This window comes from Cavia porcellus, unplaced genomic scaffold, assembly GCF_034190915.1.
Source record: "Cavia porcellus strain 051 isolate PalLab524CR breed Dunkin Hartley unplaced genomic scaffold, mCavPor4.1 scaffold_18, whole genome shotgun sequence".
NCBI classification, from domain to species: domain Eukaryota; kingdom Metazoa; phylum Chordata; class Mammalia; order Rodentia; family Caviidae; genus Cavia; species Cavia porcellus.
This window is the reverse complement of record NW_026947501.1, coordinates 42,872,278-42,892,146: the sequence shown is the minus strand read 5'-3', so window position 1 is coordinate 42,892,146 and position 19,869 is coordinate 42,872,278. Positions and strand designations below refer to the sequence as shown.

The 19,869-nt window shown below is 38.8% G+C and overlaps 1 gene segment (V, D, J or C); it reads left to right on the top strand.

Annotated features, from left to right (window-relative positions):
* The first annotated feature begins 484 nt into the window (after positions 1-484).
* Positions 485-1,010, top strand: LOC100722159 (immunoglobulin kappa variable 1D-33-like). The segment is given in 2 exon segments: positions 485-568; positions 691-1,010. Coding segments are annotated over 2 exon segments (366 nt in total).
* The last annotated feature ends 18,859 nt before the right edge of the window (positions 1,011-19,869 follow it).

Here is a 19,869-nt window from a genome sequence, read left to right as displayed (position 1 = left end):
ACAACACCCAGACTATTTATATGGTTGAAAGTATTTCCTATCCTCTGCTGCTGTCTTATTCATGCTGTGATAGTGTGTACAGGAACGCAGACAAGTTCACAGTGTTTCCAAATCCTCCTGTCTTTTGTCTTTACATCTCATTTTATAGTCTAGCTTGAAAAAGCTCATGTGTTTCCCTTAGTTACTCCTTCTCAAAGGGATCATAACATAGGACTGTGGATCTCATGTAAAGTTTTTCTGAAACAACACTATAATCACGGGAGAGCAGCCTGATTCTGTCTAGAGGCTCAAGCGAAAAGCACATTCTCTACAGGCAAATCTGTGCTGCTCTGGTGTGGGCAGGAATCCCAGAGGACACTGAGCCCATACTGAGATGTGCTAGCCCTGCAGCCTGGCCAAACCCCTTCTAGCTCTGCTAATTTGCATATCCCTGGAGCCCAGCCAGCTACTTGAGGACTTCTTAACATGCTGCTGATCTAACCTTTGCAGATTCAGTCCCAGTCAGGACACAGCATTGACGTGATGGTTCCTACTCACTTTCTGGGCTTTTTGCTGCTCTGGATCCCAGGTAAGAAAAAATAGCACCAGGAATTTACTCAGCATTATATGGTCAGAGTTGCCTGGCATTTCAGGGAGGTATCATTTTATCAAGAATATCTATGTTGTTATTTGTTATGTTTCCCATCTCAGGTGTCAGATGTGACATCCAGTTGACGCAGCCTCCATCCAAATCTGCATCTGTGGGAGACACAGTCACCATCAGTTGTCAGGCCAGTCAGGGTATTAGCAATTACTTAAACTGGTATCAGCAGAAACCAGGGCAAGCTCCTAAACTCCTGATCTATGGTGCAACCAATTTGCAGTCTGGAATCCCATCGAGGTTCAGGGGCAGTGGATCTGGGACAGATTTCACTCTCAGCATCAACAGCCTGCAACCTGAAGACTATGCAACTTATTACTGTTGGCAGTATGATAAGCTTCCTCCCACAGTGATACAAGCCATGACATAAACCTCCCAGGGAAGCAGAAGTGTGAGGCTGGGCAGCCCCAGCTGCTCCTCTTTGTGTCTTTATCTACATAGTAGATTCCTCAGATGCATCTAGGATTTGAGGGTTAGTGGAAGGACTTGGTAGAAGGGTACAATGAACCTCCTCTATACCTTAACTTTCTTTTCTATTTATGGACTCTCCTTTAATGAAGGAAACCAATGAGTTCAGCAGAGTAATGTGGAATATAGAAATATTTTGTATTCCCAGAGCAACAGAGAAACTGTTCAATAGATTACAGACCTCAAGTTTTAAAGAATCTCATCACTTTTAGAGGTTGCTATTCTTGGAAAAATGTAAAGTTTAGAAGTGTCTTTAATACCCCCGACCCTATGTGTACACTGTACATCATCACCAGAAATTGTGTTCTGTTGTAATCTGTCAAGATCAGTTTAAACCCAAAGTCCTCAGTCCACATGAAGGGTGACTCTTGATTTTGATCATTTCATCAGAAAGCACAGGTACTATGACATATGTTCAACATTTTGGAATGACAAAATTTTTTTCATTGCACAAAATATCACTGTCTTCTACTTTTACATACCTTTATTCCTCCATTTTGTGTGAGACAATCATGTTTTCACATGTCCATAATTTTTCCTTTTCTAGAAAGGTGAAATCTTGGAATTTACAGTATGGAAGTTTTTCAAAGTCTAATTTAGAAATATAATGCTATGCAACACAAATAAAATAACGAACAATTTTTCTACAATCAGATTCACTCTACAGCATGTAATATTTTTATTCTAGTGATTTTTCTTGCAATATTTAGGGATATATGTAAATATGTTGGGGAAAATATGTTATGTATCTCTTCTTCTTTTCACATTGTGAAATTTTATTACTTCTTCTTGTCTTATTTTATTTCCTAGGACCTTCAACTTAAGTTTAAATAAAAGTAATTAAAGTGGACATCAATACTTACCCATTCTGAAGGGTAAAATATTTAGTATTTTATTGGTGAATTTGGTGTTTTTAGAGACTTCACTAGGAATTTAAAGATACTTTTCAAGAGCAGTAGGGTAAGTGCCAGGTTGTGTTTTGATTGATACATTTTAGTGGAACAGTGCAGAGAATCACCCAAGGGATAGATCTTGGCCTGCAGAGAAAGTTGTTTCTGCTATCAGTGGAAGGTATCAGTGTGCTGAAGAAAGGCAGACACAGCACTGCTCATCTGTGAAGTCATTGTGGTTCTCTGACCTACACTAGTGAACCTAAATCACTTTTAATCTTTCTAAATTCTCACAAGATTGAAATTGTGCTAGGGAACTGTTGGAATGACTGCAAACCTACAAAGAAAAAGAATGTCTTCAAGATAACTTTTTCACTTAGACTTAATTCAAGCAGACATAATCATACACCTAGGGAGAGGAGGAGACACAATAAATTTGGAGAGAAACAGTGTCCCCTTAGGATTTAATCTTGTACTTAATAGGTTTATATTGAAGATCATCTGGCTGAGTCTAGAGATTTGGCAAGATCAAAAGACACCAGGACTAAGTTGTGTGACCACAGAGGAGAAATGTTATTTTGCTGCTGTGCCAAGGGCCTTCTGTGCTGACCACCTGGGCCTTGCTTGCTCAAGTAAAGAGAAGAACCCAATGTTTCTGCAGCTGCTAGCTCAGTCCATCCAGCCCCTGCTGCTTTGCATGCTCCTCCCAATACTCTCTGCTGTTCAGATCCCATATCATTGCCTGAGGCAGAGCTCTGGGGAGACCTGAATCAGGGAGGACCTACCATGCACCACGAAAGCCTTGCTTGGCTTGTCTGTCTCTTGTTACTCTGGATTCCAGGAGAGGACTACATGGGATATTTTTGCACATCTGTGTAGACTCTCAGAGTTAGCTTCTATGTGCAGTACTGGATCCTCTGTTCAATAAGAACTGTAATTAAAGTTTATTGTACACTAATGAGCTTAGCTCTATTGAGAACACAATTGATACGACTTAGATTACATGGGTGACATTTCTATTTTATTTTTCTGTCTCAGATTTGACTGGAGAAACACTGCTACTCAGGCTCCAGCTTCCCTGGTTGTGTCTCCAGGAGAATCAGGTACTCTCAGCTGCAGGGATCATGAGCATTTTAGTAGCTCCCTAAGCTGGTACAGTCAGAAACCTGGGCAGGCTCCCAGGCCCCTTATCCATAAAGTGTTCAGTAGGACTGTTGTTGATCAGACGGATTCAGTGGCAGTGGGTCCTGGAGAGACTTTATTTTCATTAGCAGCAGCCTGCAGCTTGAATATCTTACAGTTCATCACTGTTATCAGTATTATAAGTGGTGTCCCCAGGGATACAGTGTGAAACAAAAACCTCCAGAGTCTTTGACATAATTTTGTTTATAGCCGCTGCTTCCTTTTAGATCAGCTGTTGTGTTTCCTGCTCAGCTGAAATGTCTCTGCCTCATTGTGGCAAGAAATCTTTTGATTCTGAAAAGTAACTTGCTGTTAAAATTTTGACTGATTCCTGGATTTGTCCTCATACTCAAATGCAGAGTTATGGTTAGGAATAGTTTCCTTGGCAATGGTGTCAGGTCAGACTCGCAAGGGTGGATACCTTGAAAAATACACATATAATGTCTGATAACATAAAGTACTACAACAGGCAAGCACAGACTTTCATCTTGTACACAGGATGTTAACTCATTATATTTTGACTTTCTGAACAGAAACGATTATTCAAATTTTCTTTCCTGGTATTAATTGATTCTTGTCGTGCCAGTTTCCATTTCATGACCACAAATATTAGTTCCTTAAGAAATGGTGTATTTACAGCTTGGTTTTTCTTATCATTGCTTAGTGCTTTGGCTGTGATTAAATGCCAAAATTATTTTTTATACATACTACCTCAACTGCTAGATCTATTCATTAACTTATTTTTATTCTAAATAAGACAAAACAGAAAAAGCACAATCAAAACAAGCCAGTGTAAGAGATACAGAACTTCAAAACACTATGAAATCAACAGTAGTAACCATAATGCCTTTTGATGTCTTCAAACTAGCTGTATTTAACTTTCTATATAGAAAACATCAAGCATAACTGAATACAATAGAAACCAAACAATTTATGCAATAAAGGATTTGAAAAGAAGCAAGCAAATCCAAAATGACTACCAAAATTCATCTTCCTGTCTTTGAAAGAGTTGGCCTGCCGTTAGTTTTGCCATAATCAAATAAAACAAAATGGAATAAAACCAAACCCAACAGAAGAATAGAATTTCCAAAACAGGACCATAGAGAATCAACAATGACTGCACCCCTCAGAAGGAGACGCCCTCAAATGTCACACATTGTACCTCTATCCTCTGAACCTGTGATCAAACCACTGGCCCTAGACCTGCTATGTCAGTGAAACATCAAAACACCACAGACATCCAATTGCATTTCTTCTCCATAGCTATCATCACAACCGATGTTTCCCCAGATAAGCCAGTGGCTTTTGGCGAGGGTGAGCAGGATGGTGGTTAGTTCGTTAGTGTTCTTGTTTGCCAGCCTGCATGCAGGAAGGGGCTGAGATCTGTCTGTTCACATTTGGTGGCAGCTCATGCATGGTGCTGGTTCCCAGACTGGTTTGTTTGCTAGTGTGCCCTTGTCTCCTCTACCCTTGTTCTGCTAATTGTGCTGACTCATGGGGAGAGGTTGAGGTCTCTCTGTTTCCATTTGGTGCTGGTCGGTGCATGGCACTGGTTCCCACAGGTTTTAGTTTTACAGTAATATTTTACACTTTTTATCAGAAAATATTTAGCAGTATGTTTCTGTGTGCCTAAATTCAATGAGCTGTTCAGTTAAAAACAGTGTGCTTTAGTGTAATTGAACATTTTTCTAATCATGATGGTTAAATTCACCATCAATTTCAGAAGATTGTTTTTACACTAGTTCAGGCAGTAGAGCTTTATGAAGAAGAACTTCCACAAGCTCATCTCAGCTGTGACAATTAGGAATTGTGTGTCTTTTACTGAGATGTGTACTTTCTTTACTTTTGTGGTTTATCAGTATATAAAATGAGAATTTATGCAAGTGTCGTGGATTATATGAAAACCACGAACTTCCTACGTACTCTGATTTTGTGCCAAGTAAGAATGCAAGAAAAATTGAGGTTTTGGTAAAAATTAGAAGAGAAATAAAGAGGAAAAATATGCTTTAAGAACATTAAGAAAAAATAAATCTCATAGTTTGCATTTCATAAGAATTTTTCAAAATTATACCTATATATTATGAGTTTTAAACATAAATACAATAGGATATTACAGCATTACCCACTCATTAAATACACAGATACGTAGATGGATTAAAATTTCTTTCACATTTTGTCACTCTTTGCACATCTGTGATTTTACTCTTTTGGGTATTTTCTTATTTTGGCATTTCTCAAAATTTCAAATAATTTTGGTAGTGCTTTTTATTTTTTCACATGCTTTTGAAGGTTCAAATAATTTTTATAGGTTGATACTGAGTAAAAGGAAAACTGTAATTTTAGTTGCAGAACAAACATTATCATTACAGATTACTTTTCTTTTGCTTAGGTAGGATGAGATGAAACCTTTTATAATACTTTTCTCTATACTTTCTGATTTCCCTTGCCTGTATAATGATTTGCCATTTTTTTTCCTTTTTTATAACATATTTTCATGTTTTTCTCTCCCTTCTGTTTATATCTATTCCTGGTCTAGCCTCAGGTCACCCTTCTCTGGGGTAGAATGGTGCATGACTCTTCGTGAGTTTTATTAAGCTGCGTTTCTTCACCATTTTTAACCCCTGTGCTGTGGAAAGTGCTTGGTCACAGCCCCTCCTTCACACAGCTGTGATCCAGGTCCAATCATATGGTCGCTATTGTCTTCATTAAGTGTCACTCACTTTGATGTCTTTGGCTTTTAGTGCAATAAATTCTCATTGTTGTGCTTTTGTTTTTTACATAGATTTGCACATTTATTTAATTTTCAAAAAATTGTTCTTACTTTGATAAACTGGTTTTTAACTAACCTGTTCAACCTAAAACACTTTAATTCTGTAGAGTGGCATGTATCATAATTTTTCAAGTAAAAAAAGAACAAAATATATCTGCAATTAGCAATTAGAAATTTTTCACTTAGTGATTAAGTTTCCAGAAGCAAGTGTCAGCTTTAATGTGAAGAATAAGTTTTCATGAATAAATAAGACATTTTCCATGGAACGGACAGATATTTTAGTAGTACAGGGGAACTTCTTTGGGATATAGTATTGACGTAAATAAAATTCAGTAGAGTCTGAAATCGTTAACTGTGATAGTTACCTGATCATATCATCTTGTGGAAGAGACGCCTAACTGCCTAGGATACAGCTTGGGGCATGGCTGAAGGATTTTACTGAAAAAGAAAACGACCTTAGGTGAGAGTGACAGCCGCACAGAGGATGGAAGACCCTGTAGGATGAAAAGGAAATGATAACGTGCTTCACTCATTGGGAGGGAAATGAAGAATGGAGTTTCCTTCAGGTCCTTGTAAGGAGCCCAAGGCTTCACCTTCACCTCCGAGGTGGTCTCCTGTCTTCCAGCATGGACTCTTCAGCCTTCTAAGGAAGGTCATTGAGCCTCCTGATGCAGACTGTCACGGAATCAGCAGTGAGCTCCAGGCCTTCAAGCTGCCTGAAAGCTTCAACTTTCTAGCACAAGGATAGCCCAGCTGACTCTTCCACACTTGACTGAGCAGGCAGCCGTGGGAAGCCTCCTTGTACATCCTTGTATATTCATATACTTTTTATTAACATTTGTCTCTAGTGAGCACTTGTTGACAGATTAAATAACAAAGAACTCAGGCAATGGATACAGTATCTGGAGATGAAGATGTGAGACTGTTTATCCATGGTGATGAGAGAAGGCTCTGTGATTACTCAGCATGTGCCCTGAATACTAAAGGGACAGCATGTGACCAGAGGACAAGATACAAGCTGCATGGACCAAGGAATCGACCATGGGAACTGCAAACACCAAGAGATTTCACTGAATCTATGGTTTACTGATAAAGTTTAATTTACCTTGTAAGGAGTATGAAAGTCAAACAGCATTGCAGGAATCAGATCCTTGTGTGTCTTTATTTCTCTCTGGATGGAAATTATCAAAAATTTTTCTGCAGACACATGGTACAGGCTCACATCCATGACAAAGACATTGCCCCCTCTTCAGGAACTGGACTTTCCTCCATGCACCACTTTGCTGCTACTCTGCCTGCTGTCTGATGTCCCTGCCTATCACAAGCCCTCAGCAAAGCTTGGTCACTATTTCAAGACAGGCATCAACCTGAGGCAGGTGTATCACTAGACCCTGGGTGTGTTCCTCTATTCCTTTGAATCTGGGCTCCAGCTGAGACAGGGGAGTGTGGAGACACCCACGTGGCAGGTCTCACAGGTCACAGGAGTCTGAGGCTGAGACCTCATCCAGTGTGTACAGCATCTACCACCCACTTCATCAGTCAGCATGCTGGGGAGGACTCATGCTGCGGAGACTGTGGTGTGGGACGTCACAATTTCTGGAACCCTTTTGTGTTTTGTGTTTACGTCTATATTCTATCTGTAAAAATTTGGCTCCGACTTACAGCTTTGCATTTAGCATCTCATACAGTGAAACTGTGTCCATTTCCTTTCTTGCAGCAGCAGAATTCAGAAAAGGTTTCAAAGATCTAGCCATGTTCTGTGTCTGCTTCGGCTGTAGTACATCCCAGCTTGGTGTGGTGGTGTGGAACAAACCCTTCGTAATGATAAGCAGGTTTATTTTCCTAGTGATATTGTTCATTATTGCTGTCTAAAATTATCACTTTCTAAAACAGACATCATCTCTACCCAAAACTAGGGTGGCTCCCATTAAAAATGCCAAATGCACTTTGCCAAATAAAACCAAATTAAAATGAGAACCCTAGTTCCTCAGTTTCACTGACTCATTTCTAGAGCCTAACACATACGTGGCCCATGGGCAAACCAGTTATAAACAAAAATGCACGTACTTAGAACATCTAAGGAAATTATTTTGGTCAATGCTGTTCAATTACACATTTCACTGACAGTGTTATTACCCAGCAGAGACCTAACCAAACTTGATTTCAATAGGCCTGGTGTCCCACATATTCCCTTCAATGTTCAGCTGTTGTTGTTGTTGTTGTTGTTGTTGTTGTTGTTGTTTTTGTTTTGTTTTTTTTTTTTTCTCCATTACCTCTGGATATACTAATGTCAGAATAATTCAAAGGATTCAAACTTTATTCCATAAAAGTGTTACTGTGCCATGAACACAGCTTATACCACCCTGCCTTCTGGGAGAACATGTCAGAGCTGAGTGGGATGAGGGTGACCTGACAGCATTTCTCTACTCAGTCCTTAATCCAAGTGTCCTCTGTATATTACAAGGCGATGGTGAAGAACAACAAGAAGGGGAAAGTGGAAAACGATATTATTACAACTTGGAGGGTATTTTTTCATTCTGGCAGTGAAGGATTGAGCAAGTATGGGTATAATTTTCTTTTCTTTTCTTTCTCAGTCTCATGATGGTTACAAGGCAAACTCAGAAGATATATTTTGAGCTGTGACTCAGAAATTATGTTCCTGAAATTATGAAATTATGTCAACAATATATCTATAATTATGTTTATCACCTAACAGAGAAGCTCTTAGTAAGGAGTAAATATGAAAAGGATGCACTACCAGTTTCTTTTATTCATATTATTTCAAGGGAAATATATGTATTCAATGAGGAAGCTCTACCTAGATGTAAAAACAAAACAAAGATACAATTAATCATTGAGTGCAGTAGAAAGGAAAAAAAATTCTGTCATTATTGCTGAAAGAATAATTGTAGTTTAACCAGAATCTTTTATTACAAAAGAATCAAAGGTACAGATATACACAATTAGCTCAGCTATATAGACTTAAAAGCCCATAATTTAACAAAATGTTAAAATATAAAGTGTAGTTAGAGATAATAGTTTCATTTCAATCTTAAACTTGACCACAGCTATCTAGAGCAAAGCATTTGTTGCTCTGAGAGGGCCCCGCTGTGTGTGAGCCTTATGCATTATCAACTGGTCTTTGTGTTTCTACATCATCAATCCTATTGGAAGGTTCCTGCAATGAGTTAATGTTTGTGATACTATGAGCAACACCTGCTACAGAATCAGCAATGGATCTGAAATTAAGCTCCTGACCATTCTAGGACAGTTGTGTTCTGTGATTGCAGTTGATTTCTTCTGCTTTCCTAGATCACCTTTTCAATAAAAACTTAAGTCAGTCCTTGCTGAGAAATGCAAGCTTTCAGACATGAATGTGGTGATCTCTAGTGCCCTTCATCAAAGATGTTGGTGGGGGCAGGAATGTGTCAGGGTTCTAGGGGAGCTGCGTTCCTTTCTTCTGCACGCAAGGAGGACACTGGGGACAGACAGGTGAATAGTCACTTGCTGGAGATCTGTGCTTCTGTGACCTTCCCTTGTCTAAGTTGTCAGAGCTGCAGGCAACAACAACTGCTGAGTGTGCAAGCCATGTGGGGTGCTCAATTCTCACAGCTGTTCTTAAACGTGTCAAGGAATGGAAGTGGATGGTGTTAGGTACCAGATCTAGAGCATGATCTTTCAGCCTTCCAAATATTCCTGTCACTCCACGCTGGAAGGTTCTCAGGGCGGCGTGCTCTTTGTGAAATCTATATTTTAGGAAGGGACTCATTTGAGTTTTCTACAGAATCTTGCCAGGTATTTGGTAGCTAGAGTAGCTTCATGAGTATGGCTCAAAAGATGGAGCCAAGATTTTGTGACCACAAACAAAAAAGGTGTTATGTTAAAATGTTCCATTAGATGGCGAACAGCCCTACTATAAAACACCAAGCAGGCCTCATCCTAGAAACACAAGGACTATAGAAGTGATGCTTTCCCATCAGGGAGCACTAAGGCAGGGAGCTCTCTGCCCAGCTCTTTAAGCTCACAATGTTGGGGGTTTCTGTTCATGGTTGACCATGCCTTCTCCATTTGCTTGTTCCTTAGTATTTGCTCTTTTACTTCATGTCTGGTAATGCATCTGAGTATGAGGACCTTCCCATGAGGCCACTGGATCAGTCATGAAGCAACATGGGTGAGAGAACAAGGATCGTAACTCTGAATGTGGCCAGCTGTGAATGAAACAAGAGTGAAGTGGCTTCATGTGTTCAGAGGTGGAGGTGACAGAACCCACAGATCTTGGTTCTGTTCAGAGATGCAGAGGAGAAACACTGAAGGAGTTACTTAGAGGAGGGGCAGAGGGTGGGGAAAAGGAGCTGCACTTGTGGATCTGTTACCCTGAAGTTTACAAAGCCCTCCTCAATGACTGTGGTCACTGCTTGGGCCACAGGGGCTGACGATGGCCCTTGAGAGATTCATGTTCTTCAGAATTTGCAGTAGGGAAAAATTGGGCGGTTACGTGTAAAATCTAAGTTTTCCCGATTCAATTATAATTTGCAAAAATTTAAAATAATATGTGACACAAGCCACTAAAACCACTAATTTAATATTAAATTAGTGGTTAATGTATGCAAACATCAAATAAGCAACCTGCATCTTTATTTATGTAAATCAGACTTTTTATTTTTCTACACCCATCTGAAGCTGAGTGTGTCAAAATCTAGAATGGAGACATTTTCTGTTCCTCTTTTTGGCCTCTGCCCTCAGGAGCAGTGAGAATAGATCTGAGCATCTTTAGGTAACAGATCCAAGTCAGATCTGTGGTCCTGCTCAGCCACAGTGTTGCCCCTTGTGGTTCTCTTCAGCTTGGTCAGCACCAAGAGTGTTGAGTACTTTCCTTCCTTGCATAACTTGCCAGGCAGACCATGGGAAGGGTCTGTGATTCACCCAGCTCCTCAGCCACATTGATCTGAGAGCAGCTGCTTCTTTCCATAGCCTGAGACCAGAGCCTGACAGCTTGCTCAGCACTGCAAGCCTGAGCTCAGGTCGGTTTTATGACCCTGTTCTGGACCCCTCCCATTCACTGAAGTGCTTGAAAGTCTATTAACACCTTAAATTCATTGTCCACATCTCTTTAATTCCTGAAGCCACCCTAAAACCTTGACTTTTATTCTTGTTATCCTACAGTCCTGCTCATTCGTAATATAGCACATAAAGTTTATTTTTGGATTGCAATTCTCATCCAATACAAGTTATAAGTACAGAGTTTTTCATTTTCTAAAGGGCTTATTCAAAAGTTAACACTTAACACATTCATTGCAGTCATTACTGTTTTCTTCAGTTTATTTAGCAGCAGCTCTGACCTGCTGTGCATGGGAAAGGCAGATGAGCCTCTTCCAGCCTAGAATGGAATAGGGATTCATGTTCTCCCCTGGCCTCTCAGTCATGCTGTGATAGTGAGTAAAGGTGTTCAGACAAGTTCACAGACATCACAAATTCTGCTCATTTCTTTCATTAATGTTCATTTTATAGTTTAAGCTTGAAATATTCAACTTGATTCCCTTAGTTCTTCCTTCCCAAAGGGATCATATCATAGGATTGTGGTCCTCAAGTAAATAAAGCATGTTCTAAAACATGAGAACAATATTTCCCTCTACTCATGGGAGAGAAGCCTGGATCTGACCTGTAATGCAAGGGAGAAACACATGTGCTCTGCAAGCAAATCTGTGCAGCCCTGGTGTGGACAAAAACCCCAGGGAAATCTGAGCCCATACTGAGATGGGCCAGCCTACAGATGGGCCCAAACTCATTCCAGCCCTGCTAATTTGCATATCCCAAGAGCCTAGTCAGCTACTTGAGGGCTTCTTCATAGGCTGCTGGTCTCACGATGTGCAACTTCAATCCCAGTCAGGAGACGGCATGGACATGACGGTCCCTGCTGCCTTTGTGGGGCTCTTGCAGCTCTGGGTCCCAGGACAGGAAGAATAGCACCAGGTATTTGCTCAGTAGTTGGTTGGGCATTGACTGAAAATACATTGAAATTCTGTTTAATGATGCACAATTGTGTTGATGTTTGTTGTTTCCCATTTCAGGTGCCAGATGTGACATCCAGTTGACAAAGCTTCCATTCTTATCTGCCTCTGTGGGAGACACAGTCATCATCAGTTTCCAGGCCAATCAGGGCATTAGCAGTTACTTAAACTGGTATCAGAAGAAACCGGGACAAGCTCCTAAACCCCTGAGTTTTTGGCAAACTATTTGCAGTCTGGAGTCCCATGGAGGTTTAGAGGCAGTGGGATCTGGGACAGATTATACTCTCATCAGCAGCAGCCTGCAGCCTGAGTACTTTGCAACTTATTACTGTCAAAAGAATAAACTTGCCCCTCCCCCAGTAATACAAGCCATGACATAAACCTCTTGGGAAGCAGAAGTATGAGGCTGGCCTGTCCCAGCTGCCCCTTTCTGTATATCCAACCACAAAACAAGTTCTTCAGATACATTCAGGCTTTGGAGGTCCCTGGAAGGATTTGGTAGAAGCATCCAAGGAAGCTCCTCTATACCATAGCGTTGTTTCCTGTTTCTCAACCTTGATTTAATGAAGGACACTAGTGGAATAATGTGGATTATGGCATCACTTTATTTTGAAATGCCATTAGGGATGCTTTACTATGGATTCCAAGCAATAATTTTTAAAGGTTTTCATCACTTTTAGAGATTTATTTATGTATTCTTATTTTTTCAAGAATGAAACAAAATAAAGTGCAACAGAATAAAGCCAATCATAACAAAGCAATGTAAATGAATACAAGACTTCAAACAAGATTATAGGAAATCAGCAGTGGCTACTCCTAATTTAAACATTTATATTCCAAGCAAATGTTAAAGTGCAGAGATGTTTTTAATACCCCTGCTTCTACGTCCACACAGTATATCATCACCATAAATGTTTACAATTTTTTGAAATTAATCAAGATTATTCTAAACAAAATGTCTCTAGTATACAAGAAGGTTGACTGTTGATTTCAATCATTTCATCAGAAAACACAGTATAATGACATATGTCCACCATTTTCACATGACACAGTGTTGTTCCACTGCCCTAAGTACCATTGCCTTCTACTTGTGCATCCTCTTCATCCAGCATTTTCTGTAAGTCAACCATGTCATTCCATGCCTATAGTTTTTCCTGTTGTAGGAAAACAACATCTTGGAATTTAAAGCGTGGAAGGCTTTGAAAAGTTAATCTTGAATTATACTGAAAAGGAAAATGGAAATAAAAAAATAACATATAACACATTTTGCTATTTCCAAGACTCCCCTTATAGTATCTATTATTATCTCAAATATTTATGTTTAGTAAAGGTATTAGAAACATTTCTATACAACACAATGTTGTCTTCATTGTACTGATTGTATCTCACAGGTCACCAGAAGGGTATAGATTGCTTGGACTGAATGGTAAGAGTCTATTTTAATTTGAAAACATGCAGAGGAATTGGTAAATTCTTTTTTCTTTCAAGGCAGTTTTACTGATACCTTCTTTATGTAAGTTCTAATGTCCATACAGTCAATTGGATTGATAGTTAGAGCACTAGGACTGTCACAGTTCTTTCCTGTATCATTCAGAACCATTCACTGTTTCACTGAGCTTAAATCAGTTTTTTTCTCTTCAGGGAAGACCCTTTGCCTGTGTTGATCTCTTTCCTAAGAAATTAAGAAAAGAAGAGTTGGTTACATTTCATACTGAAAAAAAAAATATATCTTGTCCTTATTTTTACATTTTTTATCATTTTTAGGCTGTGGTCCCTGAACACCTTCCATAAACAGAGCTTTTCATCCCCAGGTGAACAATAGACTTGATTTTTTAAAGACAATAGGGCATGCTCTGGTTAACTTAGGGGTCACTAGAATATTTTCTAGTTCTTCAATAAAGATGTAAAGAGCAGAGGAGGTTGAAAGCATTGTAGGTACAAAATTTTCAGTGTCATACTAATTCTTTTTCCAGAAAAATATAAGATATAGCAGTGAAAAACATTCTCTCTGTAAGGACTACTCCCTACTTCCTCACCTATTGACAGGATGTTTTCATTCATCCCTACATACCACTTTTTTCTTGATTTTTTTGTCATTTAAATAGGATGTATTAATTGAGATTATCTCTCAGTCTTTTAAAATATGTGAAACATCAAAAAATGGTAATTAACAAATGCCTTAAAGACTGTATGTATCTCATCTGGTTACCACTGGGTGTCAAACCAAATTTTAAAATCAGGTTACATGAGTATCTGAAAGGCACATCCGTTCTTGGTGCAAATGATGACTGCATGACTCCCTAGGAGAAGTGCTTGGCAGAGTCTTAAAAGCCTATTTACATCGAACAGCAGAAGAGTCAGCCCTTTGGCTAATGTGCTTGAAGTCACCTGTTCACTCCCTACCTTGTGTAAGACTATGGAAACCAGCTCCTTTCATAGTAGCCTGCCATGAAATCTGCTCAAACTATCTGCAGCACATGAAGCAGTTCATTATGATAACTCCATCCATTCAAAAGTATTCAGAAATAAACAGCATAATGTTTTTGGTACATAAAGCAACATGGATTAACCTAAAAAACAACTATGCTGTGTAAAGGTAAGAAGTCACTAGGAAATAGAAGCTGCACAATTTCTTTTGTATGAAATTCTAGAGAAGGATAAATTTAAATTATAGTGACATGTGATAGATTTGAGTTTGGTAAGTCCATGGGGTGAAGAGGAAATTGTTTAAAAAGAATGCCAGGAAAAAAAAAAAAAACATGTTTTTTAGGGCTGTTTGTTATTTCAGTGGCATTTTCTCAGTGGAATTTTGATAGAGATTACCCTGAATCTGTATTTCCTTTTGGATGATATGAACATTTTAGCAGTGTTCATTCCTCCAATCCAGGAACATGTGGCACCTTTGCACTTATTTGTGTCTCAAGTAAATTCTTTCATCACTTTCAGCGAAATCTAATTTATTGATATTCTTTTCTTGTGATTCTGTGTGCATTTTGAGTTTCTCCTCACCATTTATTTAAAAAAAAATGGGACTTTCAGCTGTAATTAACTTTATTATGTTTGTTGGAGAGACTGTGTATATGTGGGTCTACTTTCTGCACTCTTCTTTATAGCTTGTTCAGTTTATTTATCTTTGTTCCTATGGTGCCCAGCATGTTTTACTGAAGGTCTCTGATAATCTCCTGCATACTTTTGTAAACCTGGAGATAAACCGAGGCCCCTATGCACACTAAAAAAATGCACTACTATTCAGCTATATCCCCATTTCCTACAAAAGTCTTAAAATATAATTTCACTCTAATTCTGTTTGTATTTCTCAAAATTTTTGTGACTGTCCTTGTTCTTTTGGTGTTCCATATATATATATTTTTTTATTTTTGTCTTTTTTTGAGACAGGTTCTCGCTATGCGATTGAGGCTGGCTTTGAGCTCACTTTGTAGCCCAGACTGTTCTTGAACTCACAAGGATCCTCCCACCTCAGCCTCCAGAGTTCTGGGATTACAGGCGTGAGCCACCATGCCTGGTTATGTATTACTTGCATATTATAGAAATTGCCCATAACTTTAAATAAATCATTTTTAGATCAATTGGATTTCATTGCATGGAATACATTTGTGTGTATGTGTACCTTCTGAAAACCTGAACTTCAATAATATCAAGTTTCCTACTTGATGATGATGGAAAAAGTGTTTAAGTATTTTAAATATATTAGACAGAGTGAATGTCAGTACATTCACTGACATTGTCCCCACAGTCTTTTTGTTGTTGTTGTTGTTTGTTTTGTTTTGTTTGGTACTGGGAATGAAACTTATGATCTTGTTCTTGACAGGGAGGTGCCTGTGTCACTGAGCTAAATCCCTGGCCTGAACTTACAGTCATTATGTAATGATTTTTATGATGATTTTTGATGCGGTCTCAGGATTTATTTACATGAAGATATCCTTTGTTGCTTTAAACTTATAAAATGTATTATTTTGGCTGGTTTTATTATATTTCCTATTATCTTCAGCCTAATTTTAAATAAATGTGACATAAGTGGACATCCGTTTTTTTCCTCTCTAAAAGATAAAATGCTCTGTATTTTATCTGAGAATAGGATAGTTCTAGAGACTTTAACAGGAATGTAAACTGAGTTTCCCAGGATGGTTAAGGTGAAAGAGCCAGAGATTGGGTTAGTTGATGCATTGCAATAGAATGATGCAGTGAATCACCCGAGGACTACATCTTGGCCTTCACAGCAAGTTCTATTTCTGATTTCAGTGCAATGGAATCAGTGAGCTGAAGAGAGAGGCAGTGTTAGGCACCTGTAAATAATGAATATTGTACTTTGTAAATTCTCAATTTGGGAACTTTGGGAAGTCCATAAAACTCCAAAAAAAAAATAGGAAGATCAATTTCATCCGAAGAGTTATTTCAACCAGACACAATTACATGCCTAGGGAGGTGATAAGACACATTTTAGGTGGAGAGAAACAATGTCCCTGTAGGCTTTGATCTTGCTTGTAATAGGCTTGTATTGAAGAACATGTGGATGAACTTAGACATTTGATAAGGCACAAGGACACTAGCCAGGATTAAGTTCTCTGACTACAGATGAGAAATGCTCTTCTCAGACCGAGCCAATGGTTTTCTGTCCTGACTGCCTAGGCATGGCTTGCACAAGCAGGGTCAAGAAGAGCCCAGTGTTTCTGCAGCTGCAAGCTCAGCCCATCTCACCCCTGATGCTTTGCATGCTCCTCCCAACCTCCTTTGCTATTCAGAGCCCATATCATTGCCTGAGCCAGAGCTCTGTGGAGACCTGCACCAGGGAGGATCTAGCCTGCACCATGGAAGTCCCAGCTCCTCTGTCCCTTGTTTCTCTGGGTCCCAGGTGAGGGCTATTTGGGATGTTTTTATCATTTTTGTGAAAACAATCAGAGTTGGCTTCTATGTACAATACTAGTATCACTGTTCAAGATGCACAGTAATAAAAGTTTGAGATAGATTAATGAACTTACCTCTATTGAAAAGACAATTGATATTGCCTAGATTACATGAATGAAATTTCTATTTTATTTTTTCAATCTCAAATTTCACTGGAGTATCACTGTTGACACAGTCTCTAGTTTCCCTGGCTGTGACTCCCAGAGAAATAGCCACTCTCAACTATAGGTCCAATCAGATTATTGGCAGTTACTTAGCCTGGTACCAGCAGACGTCTGGGCAGGCGCCCAGCCTCATCTATGAAGTGCCCAGTATGGCCACTGGCATCCAAGCCTGACTCATTTTCAGTCTCTCCTCTCCCCATCAGTGGCCTGCAACCTAAAGAGGTTGAAGTTTATCACTTTTGTCAGTATTGTAGGGGGTGTCCCACAGGGATCCAATGTGATATAAATACCTCCTGAGATTATTGTCACAATTTTGCTCATAGCAGCTGATTTCTTTACAGACAGCTGCTGCGGTTTCTGCTCAGTTTAAATGCCTCTGCCTCTCTCTGGCATCATTGTGATTCTGAAAAGTAACTTGCTGAAAATATTTTGACTGATTCCTGGATTTTTCCTCAGACTCAGGTCCAGAGCCAAGTTTAGGAATAGTCTTCCTGATAATGTCTTCAGATTAGCCTCACATGACTGGATGCCAAGAAAGATACATATTTTGCGTCCAATAAAACAAAGCAATTCAACAGCCAAGAACAAAATTTCTTATGCATATGAGATTAACTCAATATGCTTCAACTTTCTTAAAATAAATGATTACTCAAATATTCTTTCCTGCTAATAATTTGATTCATTGTTGTGCTGGTTTCCTTGCATTACCATAAAGATTAGCTTGTTAGAAAATGGTGTATATACAGTTTTAATTTTCTCATCACTTCTCAGTTTTCTGGCAAAATTAAATGTAATTTTATTTTTTATATATACCAGCACAACTGCTATATCCATTCGTACATTCTCCCTTATTACATGTGTTACTTTCATTTTCATGTGTATCCTGGTATTTCATATCTTTCTACTGGTAGGTTATGCAAAAACACAACACAAAATTTTGTTTTGAAATCTGCATAAGAGTTTGCTTTATGGCTACTTTTCTTTTTTCCTTTTCATCTCTTTCTCTTTCCTCCTTCCTCTCTTTTACTTTGTGGAAGATTACGAAGTCACACTGAGTGTACGCCTGTAGTTGCAGATCTCCGAAGGTTTAGGTAGGAGGTTCAGTATGAGTTTGAGGCCAAACCACATTACATAGTGAGATTCTGTCTCCAAAAAAAAGGTAGATGAAAATCAACCATAATATTTACAATGTGCTGCCTTTCTGTTAGAGAGCTTTGGCGGCAGCATTCACTAACTTTTCACCATATCTCATAAAGACAAATGAATGGTGAATATTTCTAGGGGGATAAATGGCAGTGTGTCTTTCACTGTGATCATACATTTAATCACTCACCCATTTGTCAATTACACTTTGTACATATTTGAAACATCTTTTCAATTTCAACAAAGTGTTCTGCCATTCTGTGTAGTTTAGCTTTCCAGTGTTATAACAAAATATTTGAAATAAGCAGCTTAAAAGATGAGACAGTTATTTTAGCTCAGGGTTTCAGAGATTTCTGTCCGTGATCAGATAACTTCAATGTTTTTAAGCTGCTGGAAATATCAAAACATCATGGTGGCAGGAAAGCTTGGAAAAAGGAATCTGCATATCTCATGAGAGTCAGGAAGTAGAGAGAAAGTGAGAGAGACAGACAGATAGACACACACACACACACACACACACACACACACACTCACACACACAGAGTGAGAGAAACAGAGAGATAGAGATGGAGGGGTCATAAATAAAACATGGTTCACACAGTCATATTCTACCATCCACCCACGTAAGCCATTATCCTTTATTACTTCCATCAAGTTATGACCTCATTAATGGAATAATCCTCAGATGGAATTATAGCTCTCACAAATCAGTTGTGCTTTGAAAATTACACCTTTCTGCAACTTTTGGAGAACATTCACATATAAACCGTAACAAATTCCAATTGTCACTTTCTTGAATTAATTTGGAGAACCTTGCATTACAATATTAAACTACTTCATACATCATTTTAGTATAGCCTATAATTTACTAGAGGTATCTACTTGTCAGTAGAATTTTCTAGATTTACACATAATTTATGTTACCATTTTATTTTAGTATGCTGTCAGAATAAAAATACAAAAAGATGATAAGGAACACAGACCCTTTACTTACATTTAGTTAGCATCAATAGATGACATTTTAGTTAGGTGTCCTGCTAAACTTATTCATTGTCATTCTGTTGGTTGGAGACTATGGTGTAAATCAAAGCACCAACAAACACTGAAGCCTAGGGATAGATGCAATTATATGTCATTCCTTGGAAGAGGATGATCCACCTTGAGACATCAAGATATTGGACACCTTCAACAATGTGACAGGTCGAAAAATTTTTGTGGCGTTTACATTCTACTCTCTGCACAGCATATTTCAATAGACAGTCAAGATATGTCCCATTTTTCTGTTTATCCTGTGTAATTTGTGTGCTATCATCAATATCATGTACAATGAGAAGACTTTGTGGAAAATTCATGTGATGTGCTTTTCTGCCATTATGTGATAAGGAGCAAGAGAGTTAACATAGCCTGGGACCAGGATAAAGTCCTGAGCCACTGTTGAATCCAGAGACTGAGAACTGCTCCGGAGGATAGGGACAGATTGTGTCTCCACACTGCTGCTGATCCCTGCTTCTGATACTGCAAGGGACAGCTCTTCAGAAACTTGGGAGTGCCCAACAGTGACCAGCAGAGGAAGACAGAAAACACTAAGAACAGAGACCTATAAATTCTTGTGCTCAAACCAATAAGAAGTCTTTATGGTCTGGATTTATCTTTCCTTTTACATGTGAAGTCCCTTTGTTTT